The sequence below is a fragment of the Cyprinus carpio genome, chromosome B14 (genome assembly GCF_018340385.1).
Source record: "Cyprinus carpio isolate SPL01 chromosome B14, ASM1834038v1, whole genome shotgun sequence".
NCBI lineage: Eukaryota > Metazoa > Chordata > Actinopteri > Cypriniformes > Cyprinidae > Cyprinus > Cyprinus carpio.
This window is the reverse complement of record NC_056610.1, coordinates 14,404,915-14,422,919: the sequence shown is the minus strand read 5'-3', so window position 1 is coordinate 14,422,919 and position 18,005 is coordinate 14,404,915. Positions and strand designations below refer to the sequence as shown.

General features: G+C 36.1%; 1 protein-coding gene across 3 annotated transcripts in view; it reads right to left on the bottom strand.

Moving 5' to 3' along the window:
* The window catches only part of LOC109102482 (LIM domain-binding protein 2), a 51,351-nt gene extending 33,867 nt beyond the window's left edge, over positions 1–17,484 (bottom strand). The window contains exons 1-2 of one of the 3 annotated variants that reach the window (XM_042738193.1): positions 17,223–17,484; positions 4,861–4,963 (exon numbers count right to left, since the gene is read on the bottom strand). In XM_042738193.1, the coding sequence (XP_042594127.1) occupies positions 4,861–4,963; positions 17,223–17,354 (235 nt within the window). In that variant the 5' untranslated portion in view covers positions 17,355–17,484. The remainder of the gene's footprint in view (positions 1–4,860; positions 4,964–17,222) is intronic. The other 2 variants (XM_042738192.1, XM_042738191.1) reach the window with 2 other exon arrangements.
* Positions 17,485–18,005: the final 521 nt, after the last annotated feature.

Here is an 18,005-nt window from a genome sequence, read left to right as displayed (position 1 = left end):
ATAAAAGAATGATTACTGTGTGATCTCATTCAGTGTTGTTTTCAGTAAAGATGCGTTCACCCTAGACTTTGAACATGCAAAATTTCTACAGACACTGACCTTACACTCTGTCAAAATTTTTGGACTGCCACTTAAAGACCTTTTCTGTTAAATTTTGGAAGCAAAGAAAACCAATTGTCTATTGTATATAGTTAGGTGTTATTTGGAGCACAACTTACACAGAAGTCACTTTCAAACCAAGCAGCTGTCTGTTGGTCAGCAATGAAAATGTGCACAACCAAATTCTTGATTGAGTGAAGAATTTACACTGTACATCTCTAAAAACATAATTTTGCATGCACTGCTGGTGTTTTGGTATTGTTTGCTGTAAAATGTTTTTACCTGTAACAGAATCATTCACAAGCTTCACATTCAGATAAAGACTTATTCCAAAAAATTAGCTCTTTAGACTCATTTGCGAAACAGGCTGACCAATTTATTAAAAGGAACCGACTCAAACAAGTGAATCGGGCATTGCTCGCTGGACTGCTCTATTTAGCGTAGTAGCAGTGATTTTCTAGAAATCTGGCAGAATGCAGACATGATTTGATCACTGGAACATTGGTTAAGTTTCTCAGATCAGTAAACAGAACTCTCGGTGGAAATTTACTGGAGCTTATAAATTTGTTCAGTCCAACTCAAACCTGATTAATGAGCCTAATATCCTCAGTTTTTCTTGACTTTAACCGACACTGATGCCATTCTACAACAGCGAACAAAAACAAAACAGATTCCAACTGTCTTCATCCAAATCTGTGAATAAATTCATCTTTGGTTTGTTTGTTATTGTCGGATGAAGTGTTGCGCTTCAGTGGTGGAAGTTTTCTAGGGTGTTAGTTGCAGGGGCATTGCATCACGCTTTGAAACTCTCCTCGCCTCAACCCAAAACAAGAACAGTGTTTCAGTTCAGATATTAATTATTCCCCCGCTAATAATGTCCATGAGGAGAGATGTGAAGAAAATACTGAACTAAAGCACTTCACAGTATTTCAGAAATCACCTACAGAAACAGGCTGTACAGAATATGGTCCTGCGTTCAGGTTTGGGTGCCGAAGATCAATGAGCTAAAATGTTGATTTGAAAGGTTCCTATCTTCAGGTGGCTAGGGTGGTACATGCCAAACCACATTGTAAGTCCTATTTCAAAGCGAGCGGGCTGCTGTCTGTAGCCTACATAGGCAGCTGCCTTCTGAGACAAAATCCTAACTGAAATGGAATCGCATAAGTGGCTGATTCAGAACGGTCTACATCGATACAGCTCCACGCTCCACACACTCATGTGAGGCACACAAGGGACTTGACCCACTATTGATTTCAATGGAGTCTAATGGTAACTAATATTACTAAGCTAACCTAATATACATAAAAATAACATATTGTGTAAAATATTTTCTTACTTTTTTTATAGATGTATTATTTATAAAAAAAATATTTGAATTAGATATGCAGAGAAACATTCAATGGAGAAACTAATCTTTTATCACTTCAGGAGACAAGAAATGAGAACAGACATAGAAGAACAAGTTAGACTAAGCTTCAGTCCTGGAGAGTGAGAATGAGAGAAAGAGAAAAGAGAAGGAGAATGTGAGGCCATTTAAACTAATGCATTTCAATAATCAATCCATTATCCATCCATCCATCCGCAATGGTACTGTGGTGAAATAACGCCCACATCTTATCATACAGTATACGTTTGTGAATATAAGTGTAAAGTCCTTGTCTCTTAAACTTCAATGCTTCTTGTTTTATGCTTGAAAGGGATATTTTATATGTTTCGAAATGGTCTGAGGAGATTTCTTAGTACTTGAAAGAATCAGGGTTTTCATAACTATGAAGAGAGTTAATTGTAATCATGTTAGGTTTTTAATTTCATTTATTCAGCTATGCCCATTTTTAATGGGTAATAGTTTTAACAACCATTAGGAACCTTTCTTTTTTTGAAACAGCTCTTAAAATGCAATGTGACCAGGCATCTAGGGAACTACGAACGTAAAATAAATAGAGTAAATAAATAATCGTTTTCGGGTGAGTAATGAAGGCCTTGAAGTTGGCAGAAACGTCACTATTTTTAAAGGTGACATATCATGGAAATCTGACAGTGCTATAATCAGGTCCCCGGTGCATCTACCAAGCAAGGAAACGTGAAAAAGATTAACCCAGCGCGTCAGATTTCTTTTCCTTGGTGACGTGGCAAAGGGATCTCATTATAATATTACTGCCCCTTAATCTGTACGTTTCCACCCACGGCGCGGTCATTTTGATTTTGCAAGCAGTACCAGTTCTAATGCCATGGCGAAAGTTTGAGCAAAACATGCTAACTATTCTGTCCCAGCCTCAGAGGAAACAACAGAGAAGTGGATTTATTGATTTATTTACTGTGCATTGCTGCCACCACATAGATCTAAAATAAACATGCAATATATTTCCCAGCAGTTTACCCTTACAGACATAATCCACTGCTTTTGTAACTCATGGGTGTTTTGACATAAACTTGTGTGTGAATGAGAACTTAGTTTAGTATTCACATGCTGTGACCGCCACTTTCTGTTTCTATGCTTTGGATGTGTGCACTCAGAAAACCGTATATCAGAAGTTTAAACTAATATGGCTTTAAAATGCATTATTTCAGTGTGATAAATCATAATCAGAACCAAAACAGATGTTTTTTAGCAGGTACGGGCTGTAATGGCACAGCTCTATTCTGGAAATGGGGATGGGGAGCAGCAGCTCATTTGCATTTAAAGAGACAGGCCCAAAAAACAGTTTCTGCTTCCACTCATTTTCAAAATAATGTAATAAATTATCTGTGTAGTATCTTGAGCTGAAACTTCACAGACACATTCTGGTGACATCCGGTAAATATGTCTCCTTTAAATAAATAAAGTCAAATATATGTTTGTAGAGTGGGTGTTTTTTTTTTTTTGTTAATCTCCTTAATAGAAGCATTAGGGAAAATTTTTTTAAAGTAAAATGGAAAGGTAAAGGAACATTTTATGTTTAATTTAATGCAGAATAATTGTCTAACCGATATTTTCTAGCTTAAACTATGCTGAAAATATTCTATTTTTTTAACATCATATAAAAACATAATATAGAAATCATTTCAATATGACATCAAATTTAGACCTAAGAATTGCAAAATTAGAGTTAGATAATGTACAATTATCACTTGTTTTTGGTTTATTTGCAATAATGACTGGCTGTTGACCGTACATTATCCTGTTTATTACTTGGCTACTGACCAAATAAACAGATAAATGTACATTTTTTATTAGTTTACTTGTAGATTATTTTACAGCTTCCGCTAAGGTTACCTTGGACAACAAATCAATTCTACAGGTTAATGGACACAGAATCAAGTATTCCAGAGGGTGCATTAAAAATGCGACATTGGATGTGTGCGATATGACCTTATTTCAAATAAATAATTCATAAACAGGTAAATACATTAAATCAGGACATGCTGAACAAAAAGTGGATTAGATTATCCTTGATCTGATGTCTTGAAATGTAAAGCAGAGGAATGAGTTACTCAATGGAACCTGAACAGTGATTACTGTAAACATGTCATACAAAGACAAGCAAGAATAAAACAAGCATACTGATGTGAGGCTACACCGATGCAGAAAATCCCTAATGATGCTTGGTGGAGTGAGGACTGGGAAATTTAAAAAAGGCCCGAGCAAATGTAGTATGCAGCGCTTGTGTTTGTGTGTGAGTGACAGTGATGGAGTGAGGGTGTATGTTTGTGGCTGAAACTAAGAGGAGTCATTTCTGAAGACTAAAGATGAGCTGTCACAAGAGACGGACTGAACTCCCTCCTCAATCGATATGGAGGATTGGTTCCCTATGGGGCTCCAGAGCCAATGCAAGCTTTGGTCTTTCCACTTTTAAATGGTGTATGTGAGAATTACAAAATATTACATGCTGAAATGTAGAATTAACATACAAAGAAGAACCCTTTGAAACTTGTCATCTGAAATGACATTTTAAATGACAAATTAAACATTTTATTGTTTGAATTTATGCCTTTGTTCAATTAAAACTATTCAAACTTCACCAAATGAAGAAAAATAAACTGCCATGTCTTGAAAAGAGGCTAAAGCTGAGGCTATTGTAATGCTCCCCACAGTCCAGTGGCATATTCATTTTGCATAATAAAAGTATATATTTCTGAATCTATGAAGCACTACAAAGACCCCCGGAAAAGGAGGGGGCTTCAGTGAATGTTTGACTCACACGTTCTTTGCAACAGACAGAGTGTTCTGCATGACTAACCAAAAGCAGAGAACTCAATAAGGACAGGCAACACAGCTCAAATCATCAGAAAGAAAGATAGGGAAAGTGTGCAGAAAAGGGAAAAAAATGAACAAGCTAGCAGAGCTATGGCAAATGCAGCCAAAACTACATTAGGGAGCTCACTGCAAACAATTACTCTCTCATGCTTTTCAAGGTGTTTAGACAAATTCTGGCAGAGCTGCAGGTAAAATAATTCACAGATATGAATCTTGCAAGTCAGTTTACCAATTACAACACTTTCTTAGTCTACTTCTCCATAGTGAGTTGGAAGGCCATTAACCACTGTTTTGTTTTTATGGGACGTTTAGGGAACTTATTTCCTGGAAGACCAATAAAAGTCAATAAGATCTGCTGGATTTAGTTGATTCAAAGTCATCTACAGATTTTTATGGATCATTACCTTCTGCATTTCCAGACTCCATAGACACAGTCATGCACCGTCAAGCCTGGTTTTAACTGGCACCAGTACAAGCAAATTTGCAGACAAGACGACACTGGCACAAGATAAAAGCTTAAATCTTACTGTATCTTTTTGGTCCATCCTCCAGGCAGAAGGCAACGGTCAATGTAGCGTCCTCCTCAAAGAACTCTGTAGCAAATGCATCCCACCACAGACTATCACTCTCCTGGGAAAGAAGAAGAGTCACAGTTAATTAATGGGAGTTAATTATACTGTGTGATATGCTTTGTCATTCTTACAAGTCTATTTAATAGAAGTAAAAATGAAAAAAAAAAGGAATATTTTGTGTATAGCTCAACTCATCTTTGTGATTAATATGCTTCCGTCAATAATTTTTTTTATTTTTATTAATAGTTTTATTCAGTAAGGATGCATTAAATTGATCAAAAGTGGCAGTAAAGACAATCATAACGTTACTAAAGATTACCATTTCATAGAGATGTAACGATGCATCCCGAGCCAGTTGAAAATCGACACAAATAGCCTACTGTATGTGACAATTCAAGTCGGTTGAGATTGTTTGGGGGTGGGAGTTTATAAGAATGTATTTTTGAGGGGATATAACCTTCTACAGAAAAGTTAAGATGGTATTTTCTTTTCATCTTTCATCTGTTTAATGCACATTGAAGTAGTTTTAATAAGCGCAGCTGCTTTGTTTACAGAGATAAACAAGGAAAGGCTGTATTGCCACTGTTCCATAAGTGACCCCTGCTGGCAGAGAGTGAATTTACGTTCTCATTCAGCCCGTCTGCTGTTTCTGTTTCATTCAGATGTTATACGTAATATAGTGTCAAAAAGCTAAAGTTAGACCATTCTGTGTCAAATGTGCAGTATTTTGTCTGAGAAATAGTAAAAGGACACCTTTTCATTCATAACTTGTCTTAAATCTCATTTTGTTAAAAAAAAAAATAATGAGAAAATCATATCGTGAATCATATCGAATCGTGAGTTGAGTAAATAGTTACATTCCTACCATTTCAAATAAATGCTGTTCTTTTGCACATGATAAGAATCCTGAAAAAAGAGTTTCTACAAAAATATTAAGCAGCACAGCCCTTCTCAACATCACTAAAAAAAAATTATAATTTATGCTTATGTCATTTCTTGTGTTTGTTAACATTAATGTAATCATCCATTGACATGTACCTCTGTGTGCTTTTTGAATTAGCATTCATAATTAATAAACAGAGAATCCCCTAACACTTGCTTTCTTGTGACCATGAGAGAATCAGTTTAGAATAGCCTAGGCCTATACCTTCCCTACTGTCTTGCTCTTTTCTCCTAAAATCTCATTTTGGGACCATTCTGCGATCTAGCATTCAAATTACATGAGCTCAGTGCTTATAAATGCAAGTTTTCCTTAATTAAAGATTAAAGGTGATGTAGAGAGCACTGGCGCACTGTTATTAAAAGTCGAAAATAACAACAAAATTCATTATAAATAATGTACATTCAGGGCACCTAGATCCTCCAAATCCACTGCTAATGGAAAGATTCGCTAATTGATTTGAATTAAATTAAAGCCACTACATCAGATGGCACACTAGCTGTGAACATACTCAGCGTATGTAAAATTAGGCTCCGCGGCATCCTGTGATTGACAGAGCTCTGATTCTAACAGACGTCGTTTAGGCCAATGTTGCCATCTAGCCGATGTTGCCTGGTGACAGATCACAAGCCCTCTCAGATGTTTACAATTAGGGCTGTCGACTTCAGGCAGCGTCACATTGTATAGTGGCCGACCCAGGAGACCTCTAGTCCCGCATCCCGTATTCGAGAAGCGCTGTTTCAAGCGTGGAGGAAGCAGCCTCATCTGCTCTGTGTTTTGGGAGTGAGTCAGTGCCCTATTACAACCTGCCGTCTTAGTCACTGTAAGTGAGTGATCAGTTTTGACAACGGTGATCATTTTTCCATTCAATAAGGCAGGAGGCTGATGTTGTCCAACACAGCTGTTTATTAGCACAACACTATCACTCATGACACACAGTTTTGGCTAAAAGTCTTTCCCTTGCTTTCTACTTGTGTATGTGTTGTGAGTAAGTGAATGTGTGTTTGTGTGTGTGATTAAACCTTGTAGTCACACTCAGCAGGATGCATGACTTCATCAGATAATCCTGCTTTCTTCGTTTTTACCTTTTTTCCCATCTTGGCCTCTTGTGGGTTGACAAAGCTTTGAGTTAAAACAACCTTAAAGTCAAGTATGTATATATTAAGGATAACTGCTGTAGACTATTATAAATTACTATGGTACATTACTATAATATTAAAGGTTAAAATTAACAAAAGAGTTGATATTTATTTTAAGATCAACATTCAAATAAAAAACTGTCTTTTTTGTTGTCTAATTTGTTTAAATAATTAAAATATGACAGACTTATTCAAATATACAATAAATGAAACATCACTAACAGGTTAAGTAAGAATATAATGAATATGTTATCTACTGCATATAGGAATCAAAATGCACCTATCTAGAGTCATTTTATTTTTAGCGATGGACATTTTGCCTTTTTTGAGATAATTATTTATAATTTGTGTTACTGTTTTATTTTCACAGCTGGAACACTGATTGCATGATTACATGGTTTATTAAAGATTTTTGTTAGTGTTTTTGAACATTGTTGGTTGATTTCTGATGTTCATTTATGTTTATTTTGTGCTAAAACTAGTAGAAAAGGGAAAGAGATGATTGGTTGAAATGGCTTCCATGCTGCTGATTGAACTGAGGTGGCTACGGTGATGTTAAAGAGTGCCAAATGTTTAAATTTCATAATAAAATTGACAGAATTCAAAAGATATGGCTATGTTTCATATTAAAAAACAATACACAAAGCATATTTTAATTACTGGATAAAATGCGGGCTACACAAAATGTTAAGTGAAGTTTTGTTAATGCTTCTGAACTGAAAACAGCACAGACAAAAAAAAAATATAAAGCATTAAATATAATAAAATATAAGCATTCATAATCTTTAATCAAAATGAAGACTGATTCAAATTGAGTAATCCATATTATTACCCCAGTCCTAAAACTGACTGATTTTATTCACTCTTACCCCCTTTAAGGTCTGAAAAACAGACATTGTTGGCCTGTATCTGACTGACTTGGGTAAGTATCGTCTCCTTTTTCAGCCACATCACATCACAATGTACAGCGTCAATGTAGTGGTGATTGAAATCCCACAACTCTCTGAGCTCCTTTTCAGTTCAATATCTCTTTGCAGCTCATTGATGGGTGCTCTTGAGCTGAGCTTATCAAACAGTGTTTGTATCAGCAGGTGTTGACTGCTCTCTTTGAGTGTACATTGATCTTCTCCACTCTAACATCTTCCTGATGATCAATGGCCCGTGCGCGGGGGGATCCATCTTACTGTACAGTCACCACCAATGACCTCCTCAGCACCAAGGACCTCTGACCTCAAAATTAGGTCCTGATGAATAACTGTGATGGAGATCTAATGTTTAAGAACATTCATTCTGTTTATTATAGTCCAGTCTAAAAAGACAGGTCTTGTGTCAATAAGACTACTATAAATTTTACAATTTAAGTTTTACAATATAACTCATGATTATATAATCTATCATATTTTTAGCCCTTGTAAATCACAGTCAACGGAGTCATTCTGTGAAATCACTTTTGGACATAATGAATACAATGACCCACATGTTCAAAAATGTTGAAAGGACCCTTCATTATACTCTGCAAACAAGATATCGAGCATATAGGTTGAGATAACACAGACGGAATATTGAGTTAGCATGTAACGTAATTACTTTACACTGTCATTGTTTTAATTACTTTGATATAAGCTAATTACGGAAGAGCATTAATGGCCGCTAACAGCATTATCAGTATCTGCAGCAGGACTCAGAGTTATAGGATTTCATTTATCTGGAAGGCAATCTGTACTGTCACAATCAATAGGAAATCTGATTGCCCATTTGCACTAATTAACCCTATTTAATGCCTCAGCAGCCCTCGCAAACAGTATCTGTAAACCTGCGTGAAGGTATGTGATGTGCCAAAAATGTGCCTTTTTTAAACTGTTAAATAGGATCATTTCTTATACTGTACCGTAGTTCCCTAGTGATGTGATTTACATTTAAAATGATAAATCTGTGCATCCCTGTTGCGCTGTTCTTATATATATATATATATATATTTTGCTCTTGACTGACTGATGGAATAAACCAAAGCTGCTGCATTTCAGAGACATAGATCATGTTTGATAAAGATGACATATAACACTGCAGCCAAGGGAGAGCTGGCTATAGATCAGTAATCTGTAGCTGACATAGAAAATGAGAGGTTCCTGCCTTTAGTGCTGATTGTAACTGTCTAGCGTGCTATAGCTGATAGTGAGCTTTGATGTACAGCGCACCGATCAGTCCTTCAGGACCTCTGGTGAACTAACATGGGCGTCTGCACGGGTTGCCTGAAGATAAAGCCGTATTGATTGGAATGTCTAAAGGGATTCATCAATGTGCCAATGGTGGCTCTCGACCCAGTCACCGCTCCGCAGGGGCCAAGCAGCTCGGATTTATGCTAGATCCAAGAGCTTAGAGAGACAACAACGTCCCATATCCTTGGTAAATAACAATAGCGGCTGCTTTTTCCAACACATATTGTGCACACACCAAGTAACTGATATGTATACTTTTCACATGCACACGCACACGCACACACACACACACACACACACACACACACACACACACACACACACACACACACACACACACACTAATATACAGGTTCTCCCAGAACAAGCTCCTAATTTACTGCTTATTAGTAAGGTAGTTGTTAAGTTTAGGTATTATGGTCGGATTAATGGATCTAAAATATGGTCATGCAGAATAAGGCATAAATATGTGCTTTATAAGTACTAATAAACCAAATATGCTAGTAATATGCATGATAATAAGTAACTGGTTAATAGTGAGAATTGGTCCTTAAAATAAAGTGTAAACAAATAAACAATATAAGGTAAATAATATAACTGAATCAACAACAGTTTGTTCTATCTATAACTGGACATTGCAACTAGATATTTCAAGTCAATAATCAAGCTAAGGATGTTAAGTAATTAAAATCATCCATAATTAAATGAAAATTCATAAACTACAGTAATTTTACTGTAATCCTGTTTAGTTTTTGCTAGTATTGTAGAGCACATTTATAGTATTTTTTTTTTTTGTTGGTTTTTGTTTTATTTGGTTTTGTTAGAATATTTAGATTTATTGTAATTAGCGCTGTCTAACGATAAATCGCATCCAAAATAAAAGTTTTTATTTAAATAAAAATTATAAATAAGTATATTTAATATACAAAAACAATGTATTATATTATATATATATAAATAATAAATATACACGATACACATACATATATTATGTAAACAAAAACTTTTATTTTGGATGCGATTAATTGCAATTAATGGTTTGACAGCACTAATTGTAATATTTTATTTACTTTTATAATATTAATAATAAAATAACAATTTATTACAATATATTTCCTCATACTAGTTTTTGTTTAATAATTTAAATGCGAGTTTAGAGCCAACGGTTGTTGCTGCACTGGATCAGAGTGTTCTTCCTGTTAGTGTTTGTTTGTTGTGTTTCCTAACCACCTAAATCCAGCAGTCAGTTTCAGAATGGCTGGAATATTGATTTTATTTAGAGGCAGTGTGATCTAGCCTTAATAGTACTACGAGAAGTATCAACATTTCTGTTTTGAATGGTACTGTGCTGAAGGCAACCTAATCGTTCATGCGACATGGGAATTGGTGTAAATTGTCCTTATATATCCACATCTGCGAACTGACATTTAAAAAGTCCTCAGCCAGGCAGACTCCATTTAGACTCACCTTTCAGGACTCATGAAATGTACACAAGGTCTTTGATGAGCTGAACAGAGCTGTGTGTGGGCAATCACGCGCAGGGTTTGTACAACTGCTGTTGAACTTCTTCCTCCTACATATCAGTGACAGCCGCCGACAGATCTCAGGGAATACTAACGATGTAAACAAGCCAAAACTGTGGTAGAAATGGCAGTAAGCACGTAAACAATTCATGCATCGATTCATGATACCTCATTTTAGTAAACAATGACAGTATAAACAACATCGATGGGTATTTTTAAGCAAGCTATTCTCGCCTGCTTGTCCTTGTTTTGCTGTTGTTTTAAGAACATCTGAATTTCAACAATAGTTGGCTCTGTTATAAGGTTAAGTGCACATGATCTGAATTATGCAAGTGAAATAAGGCAGAAATGTTAAATCAAACAGCTGTTTTCAACAAAGTTATGTTTCTTGAGCAACAAATCAGCATATTAGAAGATTTTTGAAGGATCATGTGACACCGAAGACTGGATTAATAGGCTACCTGCTGAAAATTCAGCTTTGCCATCACAAGAATTAAGTATATTTTAAAATATATTAAAACAGAAAGCAGTTATTTTAAGTTATAATAACATTTCATAATATACCTAACCAGCACATGCCTTTTTTTAACAGAGTAGGTTCACAACCCATCCAAATATTGATGAAGCTAGTGCAGTAAAAAACCAACCCATGCAGAACACTTACAGCTGAGAACTTGATGTTTTATCGGTGATAACACGCCCTAGGCTCCTCAAAAACATCATCGCTCAGGGCTGGACAAAAGGAATCAAAAATATGATCTGTACAGAAAAAGTCTGAAAACAGGAAGTTGGTAAAAATGGGCGATCCCTCTTTATCTGTTATCAGCGCAACAGTGTAGCCTGGAAGGAACTTTGGGAAAGCCGCAGGAAAAAGGTGGGACTATTGTCCTAGTATCCTGCCAGTTTAAACGCCACCTTATTGTTCCAGAGAATACATTTTTTTTTTTTTACTTCTGTTTTGTTTTTAATGTAATATATGTCACATATCAGCTGGGACCCCATAACCTGTTATTACATAATGCAGCCAATTGATAAGAGGTTTATACGTTATCCTCATCCCATAGAGAGTGCGAAATAGTGTTTTTAGGTCCACTGCTACCAATAAAAAAGAAAATAATGTCTTTATTGATAGTGAAATAAGATATTTCTCAATCCTATTCGGCTGACTGCTTAACAAAACTTGTCAATTTGGACACATCAATTTATGCTAGACTTATCATGTGCTCTTAAAACACGATCCATTGTCCATCACCTGCTTCCTACAAAATCAATTAGGCAGCATGTAATATAAATGATGATGGACATGGTTAGACTGATTTGCCATTCGGTGCCATTTTAGGCTCTTATGGGACTGTGGAGGAGCTGAAATGATTGGTTTACCTCGAGGACTTTGAGACTGAGTTTCTCCACAGTGAAATGCATTATCGATCGTGCTCAGATCAAAACGAAACACCGCTGTGAACTCGCACGGATCCTTTGCATAAACGCATCCCATTCCAAAACCATTAGACAGATTAATAAAGCTTGCCTTTCATTTGTTGTCTTCTTAGTGACCTCTCCTTTTTTGCACTCTTTCAGAGCCTGTGAATATTAAGAAGTGTTATGCTAATGAGTTTATACCAGCTGAGGTTGATGAAACTCCTCCTCTGAATCTTAACCAGCATGCTTATTTGCATATGCTTATGTGGCAGGTTATCCAGCAAACCTTTCAAATGGCAGCAAACATGTTTGATGCTCTTTCAGCATGCAGGCCTCAAGGAAACATGTACATATGCATGTTTAAAAGAGTACAAAACTCGATATGACTTCTATTAAATGTAAAAAGCACTCTATTTTTTGGTTTATGTTGCACAGGCTGATAAAAACAGACTGAACGGCATGGATGCAGAATAATGCAAAAGCATGCTATTGTATAATTGTTCTGTTCACAGTCAGCCATGGTTAATTTTTCTGCAAGTGAAAGTGCCCAAAAACAGCAGGATAATGAAGTCAACATATGCCAACTACTCAAAAAAAAAAAAAAAAAACCTGCTTGCAAAAACCACATTTAAATAACATATTTTAAATTAGCAACAAAATCTGACATGAACTTCTAAAACTTCTAACAGCAGCTGTGATGATGTGATGAATTTTTTTTTTTTACATTTATAAGGTGTTACTTATTCTTTAATATTGTGCTTTATACTTTCTCCCATACATAGTAATATGAGTGAACCATCTTGGTGTACAGTACATACAGTTTTTGATACACTCTTAGAAAAAACAGGTGTAAAATCTGCCACTAGAGATAGAATGTGGAAAGTACACTTTCAAAAGGTACACCTGTTTTGTATCCTTAAAGGTACTGTACATATTAATTCCTTTTGAAAGGGTACCTCCCCAGTAACAGCTTCTGTAACTTTTCTTTCTGAGAGTGTAGTATTTATCTGGTCATGTGATCTCATCAAGTGGTGACCCATACCATTTAAAAACTGATTTTATTAGACCTGTTTTTTTTTTTTTTTCAGGTTTTTTTTTCAGTAATTCAATAGAGTGCAAGTCTAAAAGGGGCAAGTATTTTTTTTTTTTTTTTTTTTTAACAGGATTAGAATAGAGAGTGCTAGAGTTAGAGGGTCAAATAAAGATGCACACAGTTATTCAACATGTTAACAAAATTGAAACTCAAACAGGAAGTCAGGGCAGAATATATTGAGTGGGTCATTCCCTTTTTTAAAAATAGCGTTTTACAAAAGCATTTCATTAACTTGTCAGCCTGTCAAAGGCCCATTTTTATTTATCTGAATTCGATAAGTCTCATAGCCTCCCCCTTTAGATTTGAAACTGTTACTACAGAAAAAAAAGAGGTTTGCTTCACATTGACACGAAACCAGACTTCATTCACACCAATAGAAAGCATGTATAACTATGTGAATCGCTCCCTATCCCTTACATAGTGCACTATGTGTCATTTGCCATACAGAACATAGTAAATGCATGAACAATCGACTGGTTTCAGCCTCAGTTTCAGCAGCTTTTATTGGGGTGGGATGCTTCAGATTCTAGAAAGCATTTGAATGCAAAATCTGTCCAATCTTAAAATCATTGATCTGTAAAGAGAAACTAAATTTTGAATGCATTTTTCTTCTAAATGCAAAATTTGTCAACAAACAAGCTTATAAATAACCTTTAATAAGGCTAACATATTCATATTAACAGCAAAAAACTTCACTTTTGACTTGAAGATCTAGATCTAACAGATTATTTGATAGCATCACAGAATCACATTATTTATCAACCAATGAATGATACATCTTTTACATATTAAGCTGGGATTGGAGAAAGCATTTAAACAGAATATTTAAAATATCAATTTCTTGACAAACTCTCTGACGATCTTTAAAACGCAACAGTCTTAACTGATCTGCTCTGAAGTTAGTTTGCTGCCAGAAAATGGGCTGAACATTTTTAGCCTCTGGACAATAAAATACATCAATCACCAGCTTCTGTACTGAGAACTCTCGAGTCAAGAGTCGGGACGCTTGAGCCCTCTTGTCTAGCTTTCCTGAGCTCCTTCCTGCTTTTGTCCAATTCTACTTTCACTCCAGTCATGTGATGTGCAACATGAAGCGTAATTCCAATGTTTTAGGTGCTAATACATCAATTAGCTAGCTTTAATGTACAGTCATTAAATGACTGATGCAGAGAAATATAGAGCCAAGTGGTTATTAAACACTTGGTTTGACAGTGGCTACTTTAGCACTGCGCTCCCCTGTTGTTTCAGTGTTTGCCTAAAGCTCTTAAACTAAGAAAGTCTGCATGTCTACATGATGGATGGCTGTGGGGGGAACTCTCCCTTGTAAAATCGGTGCTAAATTACCACTGGCTTCAAATGCACATCAGCGTGCTTGGCTAATAAATACTGCGTTCACTGTTCGCAAAGATATCAGCAATAGAGTTGCGTTATTATGCCGCTGTGGCAAGGCGCTAGACCTATACGTGCTACAATTTGCAAAAAGAATACCAGATATCAGACTTTTATAAACATTTCTACCATCTGCCATATGGATTTGTGTGCGCAGAGCAGAGATGTTTGTTTATTTAAGCCCACCAACCTATGCAAAATTCAAAGATTCAAGAAAACATTTGAGGTAGCAAATTTTACAGGTATAGAACAGCAAGCGAGATTATTAGTCGCTACATGAACTGACTGCTGTGATACAAAGCAGTTATTTGAGTGAGTCAATTATTGATTCCAATAACAATTTGTTTTGGAAACATTGATGAGTGATAAATTTAATTAAATTATAACACTAATTTAAAACATTTTTTTTTTTAAATCTTTATACTTTTAAATCTTTATACTTTCTCTCTTTGCTCCTTTTGAGTTCCAGATTGCAACAGTTTCCAGAAGCAAATCACATTTGTCAACTAAACTCACTGTTACCCTCACAATGAAATATCTTATCAAGATCAATCACTCATGTAGATTTAATCTTAGCAAATGCCCTTTTATGCCAAAGTGAGGTTGTGAAGATTAAAATGATATATTGGCACATGTTTAATATGGGCTGTTTGGTAAGTGGCGTTTCAGAGTGGAAGTCTTCAGGGTTTGGGCCGCTGCTGCTTATGCATTATTCATGATGTTGTTCCATTTAGCCCAGGTCTCCTTAAAGTTACAACACCTCCATCAAACACATGAGCAGAAGCTCACCTGCCAGAACTGCGACAGTGCACTTCATTAGTGTATTTAATGCTGTTTTTCAAGGGAAAATTGTCAAAAGTTCACAAATGGGTATGACAGATTGTGATAACAATAAATGCTGCAATTATTTATCTTGGTTTTTGACAGGTGAGTGGAATTCGGAGAAGGTTTGAGGAGGTAGAAGTTGCAAGCGGAGACCCAAGGGGAATTTGTGGGCAGACTTGCACTGCAACCAGCAGATCTTTGAAGAAAACTATTTTCCATTTGGATCAGGATTACAGACATGTCTGTGTATCACAGCACAAATATTTACAGCCAATATTTGCAGCAATTTTACTGTATTATTTTAAAAGTACAATAAAAAGGGTAAGGGGTGTTTCAAGTACATACAGTCCATGTTTTGTTGTGATTAAACTGATTTTACTGTTAAAAAAAGAAGAAAAAAGCAAGCAGGCAATTACATTTCATCCAGCATATGGGTTTTCTGAGTCACAGATATTAGGAAACGAGAATGACTTTGAATCTACATTAAAGCACATGTTAGACCAACAATATTCCCTCAACTACAGAGTTGTTCGAATAAACTTAATATCGAACAATACTGCTGATTTACTAAGTGTATATGCGAGTCCTCAGCATGCACTGCAGAATAAATAAATGATGTGTTTACTATTATAGGATTATTGTTTTACTGTTTTTGGAATTTATTTATGATTTTGGTTGTCACTGTTCTTTTGTGTGGTGATGCTAAAATCTTATTATGCTTGCTTGTTTTCACCGTTACTAAGGTCTGTGTGCGTCTATATAAAACTGATCTGAGGTTAAATGCTTGATGAAGGTTAAAATATTTTGTGTTGCTACATAAAAATTTGATGAATAATCTTTGATTTTTGATTTAATCTGCTAAATGTGAATGTGAACAACAAATTCAAATTTACAAAAGTCATATTCCATCATGTTACCTTGAATTTTCAGCATTTGACTACAGTAGCCTAATTATTAAGAACATCTTTTTGGTGGGAATGATAACAGGCAGATGTTGAATTTTTGAATGAATCTAAATTACTAAAATCAAGTAATGTTCTTCAGTCCAATGCTGATATTGCTTTTGCGGAAAGTTTGTTGGACTATTCATTTTCTCTTTTATAGCAAATCAAATGCTTCTGTTTACCATAAAGTGCTTTTGGCATCTTTCACACTTTTAACTCATTTCCTTTATCCTTTAAATTATCAATCAGTTTATTAGTAGAAACGCTTGTATAGTTTTTATTGTTGAAGTTCATTTTAAATCTTTATTTAAAACAGTTGTTGCTCTGGGAGAAGAGCATCATTGCTCTGCGCTCGTGCGCTGTTCATTAACTCACAGCCTCCACGTGGATTTTAATTAGTGATCAAAGTGGATGCTTATGTTGCTTTTGTACACAGTGCCTAAATGATGTGAATTCATAAAAATGCTTGAGAAAGCTTCTAAATGTGCATTATGTTCTGAAAATGTTTATAAAAACGCACATCTGTTTTCTCGTAGTTGGAAATCATTCCATTGAAGTGCACTGGAATTTTTAGGAATCACTGTCCCGAATAGATCTACTTAAGTAATCCGAGCAATATGATGCACTCAGCATTATCAATATGCACGGCGCATCTATGAAACTTACAGTGCTCACAAAGTCACACAGATATAGTCTGATCACTGAAGTTCCCGCTCTCAGTTTTGTCCAATTAGGAAATAATTAAAATCATTTTGCAAATGCACTGGCCAACATAACTTTTCCCAAACTACAGCTGTCACTGTCTCATGTGGAGCAATGCCAAACTCACCTCTGTCCGGGATTGGAGTCGTTTGTTCATCTCATAGATTCTGTACTCAGGCTGCACCATGTACGGTGAATGTCTCCGGTAGAACGGTCCGAAAGGGGACGAGTAGAACGGGTCGTGCGGAGGGTTGGACATGTTGATTCCGTGTCGCGTTTACAGCAGCGCCAAAGCTTCAGCATCCATACAGCGCGCCTGCAAGACCTCCAAACGCCGCGAGACAGCAGCAGTCACTGGCTGCACGCGGAGCGGAGAGATGAGAGCTCGCGGAGGAGGCGGGAGAGGAGAGGAGAGCAGGGGGAGGAGGGCTGGGCTCTCATTGGATAGCCGCAGGCTGCACTGGAACATTGTTGAGGGTGAGCCAAACAAGTCTTACCATCCCACCAAAACCTACTGGCCTTTATGTTAATGTTTGTGTTCAGTAACTTTCAAATTAGCGTGGCAGCGTTGTACATAACCGGGGCTAGTTGTCACAAGGGGAGTAGGCTAACTAAAATGTTGTTTTCTTTGCAGTGTTGGTTTTAAGCATTTTGTTCAAAATTGTATTCAGTTAGTACATAATTTGGTTATTATATCCGTCAGATTAAATCCCCAGTCATATTGTAAACTTGCGGTTACTCGAACAGTAGCGAACACCCAACGGCAAGGTTATGGGTTCGATTCCCAAGGAAAGCAAGAAATGCTCAAATATATGTAATACCTTAAATGCAGTGCAAGTTGCTTTGGATAAAACTGTCTACCAAACGCGTAAATGTAAAAAAAAAAGAAAAAGAAAAAAAAAGGAAAAAA